This window comes from Amblyomma americanum, chromosome 7 (genome assembly GCF_052857255.1).
Source record: "Amblyomma americanum isolate KBUSLIRL-KWMA chromosome 7, ASM5285725v1, whole genome shotgun sequence".
NCBI lineage: Eukaryota > Metazoa > Arthropoda > Arachnida > Ixodida > Ixodidae > Amblyomma > Amblyomma americanum.
The window spans coordinates 59,081,550-59,088,723 of NC_135503.1; the positions used below are offsets into that span (position 1 = coordinate 59,081,550).

Genomic DNA, 7,174 nt, shown 5'->3' on the forward strand with positions numbered 1-7,174 from the left:
ATCTTTGATCATGTGTGGCCATCAGGAGTAATCAGCAATGTAAAGGCACTAGGATTTACCAATATTGTGCTTTAGAGGGGCAAAATGTATAGTATTTGTTGCTGTTCGCGCCACAACAGTAATGCTTCCATTGTAGAGCTTTTTCTGTTCCGCACTGTTTCGCGCCAAAGGCGCGGCACAGGTGGCACAGCACCGTCTGCCTTTCTCACCGATTACGATAAAGATGTGACCCATCACATGTAAAGCAGCAAAACCTTCGCTTAAGTATCTTTTACGGGAAACAAGCACGTTTAAGCCCCGGGCCTCATCCTCAGAAACGACTATTTAAAGTTACAGCATTGCCTCAAAGGCCCTACCGCGGTGGTTAGAGCAACCACGCTGAAGCCAGCGATAGTGTTAGAAAGAAAATACCTGATTATATTTCCAGAAATAACGGCCCAATAACGAATCTTTGATGTTCTGTTTGTATTTGTTCTTTAACTAAAGCCTAGCTGAGCGCCCAATTGTAGTTCGTGTGTTATCACGGTCTTGAACCGACAATAAGCATTATAAAGAACCGTGAAGAAGGAAGTGGTGAAGAAAGGATACACAAGTCAAAATTACCAGATTTAGTCTGTTTATTTCACTCATACTAGTCATCACACGGATGAATTTACAGAAATTTAACATTCTGTCATGAGGAGATCGCACGGAAGACGGAAGGAAACAGCGCGCCAAGCGCGTACACATTTCAGTGATGCCTGCACACTGCTGACCCGAAGCCAGCTTGCGTAGATGACTTTGACGTCTTCCCATATGATCATGATAAGAGCCACTCATAAATGTTGAGCACCATAATCTCACTTCTTGATGTACCTAACTCCATCTTTCCCAGCATGCATAGTTACAAAGCGTCCGTAGTCATAGGCCTTATCTGCCGGGACGTACTGCACCCCAGCAGAGGCATAGTGCCCCTGTCCAGAAGGTGCCACATGAGAGGGGTGAAGGGCTGTGGGGCCGCGAGGTCCGTGGATGTAAACGTTGCCAGCCGAGTCTGAGACCACACCCTTGGGAAAGTAAGCATCAGGCGCATTCACGTACTTCAATAGGAAAGGGTTCGGGCTTGCCTTGGAGTACATTGGAGTGCCGTAGATGGACGCTGCAGTGTAACCGATGTCTCCAAAACTGCTTCCGTAGGCAGGAGATTCAGCCTGCTCTGCGGGAGGTGCTACTGGCTGAATCGGCAGTTTGGTTGAAGGGCGTCTGTGGGCGCTCGGGATTGGCCCTGGAAGCGAGTAGATAGTTCTTGTGGGGCCTCCGAAAGCCAGCTGATCCTGATTTGCTTGAGAGGGTGACTGGTTCACGTACGCATCCTGCTGGGCGTAGTACGGCTGTATGGTTCCAGCAGGAATATGCGGCTGAACGTACGTAGGATATCCGGCAGCAGGAACAGAGTAAGATGGCTGCGCGGGACTCACGACAGTGTTCATTGGGGGAACCTGCGCGGCGGGCTGCACAGGGTACCTGTATGGAACGTACGTTACAGGGTACTGATATGGGTGGCTGTACAGACCTTGTGCGGCTCCGATAGGAGTGCCTTGGGGTGGAACGCTGCTCTTGGGGTAGTAAGCGGAGGGGACGTTCAGGTCGTTCACTGCCTTAGTACTCGTTTTACCGTCGGCTCCGGCGTAAGCGGGCACAGTCGAACCAGGGCTTCCTGAAGAGTACCTAGGCGGGTATATGAGGCCATTCTGGCCATTCTGGCCAGCTTGGGCCGCAGCGCTTCCTGTACCGTAACCGCCGTTTTCTGGGAGCGAGGCTTGCACGTGAACACCTCCACCTGTTTGGCCTGCAACAGCTTGTGTGGCAACAGTCGGTACTGAGTAAGTTGACCTCGGAAGAGATGGCACGTAGTAAGCAGGCTGGTAGTATTGCGCCGGATCTGCCGCGGGTCCCGCTGAAGAGTGACCTTGGTTCTGCGCAAAGGTCGTTGGGTAACCAAGTTGTTGGGTGTAGCTCTGAAGAGCGTTCGCGTACTGAGCGATGTCCGAAGTAGGGGCATAGGTAGCGCCCCCACGGAGGTAGTCGGTGGCAGGTCCACCAGTGACGGCTTGAGCTAGGATGTGCTGGGGAACTGCGTAACCGGAAAGTGATCCTTGGGAGTAAAGGATTGGCGCTTGTTGGCCAATTGTCACTTCAGGCATCCGCTGCTGAAGAAGTGAAGTGCTCTGATGTTTCTTAGTGGTGGCTGCGCTACTCAGCGGGTGCTTTGCAGCAGTCTGCAGGGACAACGCACTAGTTTGAATACGACCCGAGTGCAAGTAAGGCCTTTGCTCTTGAGTTTGAAGAGCGTAGTGGCTAAGCTTCTTGTCCTCGTGAGCCTTCACACTTTGTCCTCCACGTAAAGCGAACCTTGGTATGTCGTCATACACGACTCTGTACGGGTTCTCAGGCTGAGGATAGAGAAAAAAATGCATAAAACGTTTCAATGTACAGTTACCAGCTTTTTCTGCAGTCAGTGCGGAGTCACGGCTGAAAGTATACTCATAATCACAAGACACTGTTATATGCCAAAATTTGTGTATCGAATTAAATATTATCAATGACAGAAAGTGATATTCAATCCAGAAGAGCAGCAATTTCGGCCTTTTTGTAGGTTATGATGAGGTGTACGAACGGAAAAACACAAGGACATAGCAGAGAAGTGGCCGGGGCGAGCGCTAAGTTTAAAGTTAAATGTTTGCCGCGAACGCTTCAAGGAAACCTCGTGAAAAGAATTCCATGGAAAATACTCGAGATCAGGTAGCAGAATTTTTAAACAACTTAAACCTGATTCAGATATATTTCCACTGATGAAATAAAAAAGAGAATTTCGCGCATCTTTAAAATGTGGAACCGACTGAAAGCTGGCCAGCCGTATTACATATTTATAGCCTTTCCTTAGGGACGTTTACGTTACCTTGCTGGCAGTCGTGTATCTGAACGCATTAAGCATTGAAATAAATTCAAACTTACCTGATCATTTATATACTGGACTCCAGACGCGGTGATTGAGGGTCGCAGATTAGTTGCCTCCGCCAATGCGAAAAGCATGCATAACATCTTGAACATCTGCAAATAAAGCCAATAAATCTTCAAAGCCTCTGTTTTTTCAAGTACCGGCTGGCTCATAGTGTTAATGTACAGGCTGCATTCGTCACGGTTTTTTTTAAATTGTCTTTTACTCCGTCTGTCCCTCGTAGTCCAAAATCGGAACCTTTTTCTTAAGGGTCCCCCAAGGCCAATGTTTAACCACCGCGCAATGGCCGTCAACTTCTAAAGACAACTCTATAAAATAGTCAATAAACTAGTAGCCAAATTAGCTTATCGCTAACTTAAAAACAGGGCAATACATTCTCTATTAATACATTCGCTAAATTTTGCGGTAGTCTAAGCACCGAGTCGAAGAAACACATTTGAGGTAAAACTGAAGTTTTGATTTTTTCTGTTACCACCGCACTATCAAATCTCCTCGATGTTTCCTTGCGTAGGTTGCCACTTGCAGAGTTTGCCAGTGCATTGCGTTCTCGTGTTAGTAATTAATACCTTGTTCTCCAGAGTACTACTTTTTTTTTCTCTAAGCATTCCTGCAATGCTTTTTAACCGGGACAATCGTAATTTTAAACCAATTAATAAATAAACTTATCAGCGCTTTAGCTGTCTCTCGCTTGAAGGAAATACGCTCACGAAAATCTCCAGCCAATTAACACGCTTGTGACGCAAGAAATACAGAAGTGAAAGGAAATGCTAATAATCTAGGAAGCTCTATTGGTGCAACAGTGGAAAACTTGATGAAGGAGTCAAGCTTCATTCTTGCCGTCGATAATGCTTCAGAAACGCTCCGAAAATGGTTAGCCAATACATTGTTTTCGTTTTTAGTTTCAGCATAAAGCATGTGCAAGAGGAAATGATGTCGACTAGGCATGTTGTTCATTCGTATAGGTAACATACTAATGTGACGTTTAAGCCCCTTTTAATCCTGGTGTCAAAGCAGCAAGCAGCCACATCTAACAAAAAAGCCAAAATGCTCCGCTTTGCAAACTCCTTCGTAGTCCACATGATAATAGAACAGTTTGTCATCATATACTCCATTCAGTCTGGCGTGGTAAATGTTTAGGCACTTTTGAATAAGATGCAATGCAGCTACGCTTTCCCAATTTCGTAGCTATTACTGTCACCGTTTTTAATGTTTTGCACTGAGTGCTGCGTTAGTTTTGGTGTTAATTTCACACGGTTTGCCTAGCGCTGCACGACAAAAACCTATTAATTTCTTATCTTTGTTCCCTTCCTTGTCCATTATTTCACTTCATTTCATTTATTAATACCCTCAGGTCCGTTTGGCATTACAGTAGTTGCTGGATTCTGTAAGTCTCCGAGTGTTTTATTGTTTTTCTAAAAGTTGCTTAGCGTTACACTGCACTCTCTCCCCCGTCCAAGCTCCCCTACTCTTCAGTTAGCCTCGGCAGAGGCCTTTGGGTACCTAAGAGAAATAAGTAAATTTGGCATTCGAATGAATTTCGAACAACTGTTTCACTGCCATAGATATGTACGAACAACAAGCAAGAAAGGCCATTCCCGTGTTTCAGTGAAGCACTCAACGAAGGTGTTCCGGAAAATAAACCCATTCCAGTTATTAAGGATTCTCCCCGTAAGAATTAATCTGTGTACACTGCAGCCTGCAACACTATCTTGTAGTGAACTTTTCGTTAAAGCTGGCTAATTCAGAGATTAAAAGATACAAAATTTTGAAGGTATTACAGAAAAATATTTGATGGTCATCAAAGCATGAGCATGCACAGATAGTGCACGGACGAGAATTTTGTCATGGTCAATATGGTCAGTGACCATCGCTTGACCCTTCAAATATTGCGCTTTTGTTGTACTTTTATAAATCAGTTCACAGTGGAATTGCTGCTTTGTGTGCTCATAAACGCTTCTGCATACGTCCCCGGTAAAATACTTTTAGCTCTAAACTGGTGGGCCGTAAGTCCGGATTCTGGGCAGTACAGAAGTGACATTATGTAACCAATGAATATACGTTACATCTCCTGCTAGATGCGCTGCATCATGGCCTCTCTTAAAGCTTTTTAGGCTTATTTTCCTATAAGGCATCATGACTCGAAAAGCTAAGACGCTAGACTACTTTAGTGCAGAACATCTACAGAACCATTTTCAATGACGCCATTTGTGTATCCATACTTCTATTCACCCTTCCTTCAAAGTTGGCAAGACATGCTGTAAAGCATATTCGCCGTATTAAAAGATTTTAGAGCAATGTTACAGTCACTTTTCAAAGCCGTGTACTGTTACTGATTGATAGACAACTGCCCCGGTGCTCTTAGTAAGCAGGTTGGACTCATGGGTGCCGGATGTAATGTGGTCCCTCCAGCATAGTCATGGTGCAACACCAATCAAAGAAATCACAACCAAGCCGCCAGTGTCCTGCAGCTTACGCGTAATACGTCGACAGAAATAACAGAAAACAACAAAGCTGCTTCCAAATAATTTCTTTTGAATTTCCGAGATTCTCGAGGCAGACCCAGAGAGAACTCACCATGTTTCGCTGTTCCGCTGTAAGCCCCGCGCCCGTAACTCCGTGTGAACCACTCTGCCTTTCCGAATGCGAAGAAAATCCCGGAAGGCAGCCATTGAGGGCGCGCTTTTATATGCGCCAGGAAAAAAATGAAATCAGCGAATCACGAACAACGCATCCCAGCGCCCCACGAAGGGAATGAGAGAAAGGAGGCGGCAGTCTGAGACCTGCCAGAAGAATGAAAAGCCGCTGGACGTCGAAACAAAGTCTCTTCTCCTCTCTTACCCTTTCCCTCCTCAAGTTGTTTTCGAAACCATGCGCACTGGCATAAATGGGGGAGGAGGAGGGATACGAAGTCATTTACGCAGCCGGCAAAAGTGAGACCCAGATGCCGTCAGCTGCGGCAGCGGAGGAGACGGCCCGTCTTCGAGAGAAGCAGACCACCTAACGGTCTAGCCGCAGAGATCGTTTGGCTATTTCAAATAGACGCCTAGAAGCTCAGTGGAACGCCCGGTGCGGCATCTCTACGGCAAGGGTTGCTCGGCTTAGTTGCCGGGAATATTACAGCAGGTGCAGAGGGCCGGCGAGAAGCGAAGCAATAGTGTCTGATGACTCGATTCCCAAGACGGCTCTCGAGAGGGATGTGTGTCTTCGAGGCGTGGATGCGACTCCGCTCGGGCGTGACTAGTTCGTTCCTGATGGTCGCCTGTTGCTGCCGAGGACGTGTAAATGCTTCGACCTTTGGTCCTTAATGTCGCACGGTTGCGACATATGCCGTGAAGCAATTGGTCCATTGTTTTAGCCTGCTGAAGATTTGCGAGATGTCCGTGAAGCTCCGTAGATGTGCCCAAGGAGATATGCTATCCTTGAACTTTCTCAGTTTGGTCGAAATGATCTTAGTTAGAGAAGGGTGCCACGTTATCACAGCAAATTAGTAAAGTGGATGTTGGCTCTGCTTTGTACTGTTGCGAATGAAGGACGGCAAACTCCTGGGTATCATATCGGGAAACCACACCTGTTGGTAACTGCACTTTCGGGCTCAATAACTGATAGTTAAACACAAGTTACGAACTGCAGCCGCTAAAACATGCGTGTGAGGGGTACTTTTATGGTACGTGCGAATATATAGGCATGTAAGCTGAAGAAATATAGAGTTCTGTGGAGTCTCGCCGACCCTTAGTCATCTTCTTCCCGTATCACATTGAGGGAGCAGTCTTCTCATTTGAAATATGGGACACAAATGAGAAGATTGGAGATTTCTGCCGCTAAGCACAAGCGTAATCGACCTCTGTAGCCTCGCTTCTGGCTCGGGCTGGGCACTCTGAACCGAGTCGGTGCCTCCGCATATACGCTTGGGGAGTATGGACCATACAAACTCCCTTGCATAAGAGCTTAGCACCATAAAGAAACATCTGCCTATTGTCTACTTAGAGCCCTAAAGGTAAATAAGTATGTGTAAATAAGTATAACTACATCGAGCTTAGAAATCACAATAAATGAAAACCCAAGATTCCGAAATTCCGCAGTTTAATTTTTGGAATGCTTCATGAAATGACGCGTGTCGCTGACACCATGATCGGCTTTGGCTCATGCCAATCTAAAACATTTGCGTAGCGAATGATG

The 7,174-nt window shown here is 46.3% G+C and overlaps 1 protein-coding gene across 1 annotated transcript; it reads right to left on the reverse strand.

Moving 5' to 3' along the window:
* Positions 1 to 607: 607 nt before the first annotated feature.
* LOC144097136 (uncharacterized) lies at positions 608 to 6,167 on the reverse strand. Its single transcript, XM_077629919.1, has 3 exons — positions 5,573 to 6,167; positions 2,995 to 3,090; positions 608 to 2,432 (listed from the first exon to the last, which is right to left on the reverse strand). Exons 1-3 carry the CDS (start codon positions 5,573 to 5,575, stop codon positions 840 to 842), a joined length of 1,692 nt encoding a protein of 563 aa, XP_077486045.1. The 5' UTR covers positions 5,576 to 6,167; the 3' UTR covers positions 608 to 839.
* Between the last annotated feature and the right edge of the window lie 1,007 nt (positions 6,168 to 7,174).

What these genes read in the sequence shown, in the direction of transcription:
- LOC144097136 (XM_077629919.1), bottom strand. An exon ending in TCCAGTATATAAATGATCAG is followed by an intron (nt 2,433 to 2,994) that starts GTAAGTTTGAAT and finishes CTCTATCCTCAG; the next exon opens with CCTGAGAACCCGTACAGAGT.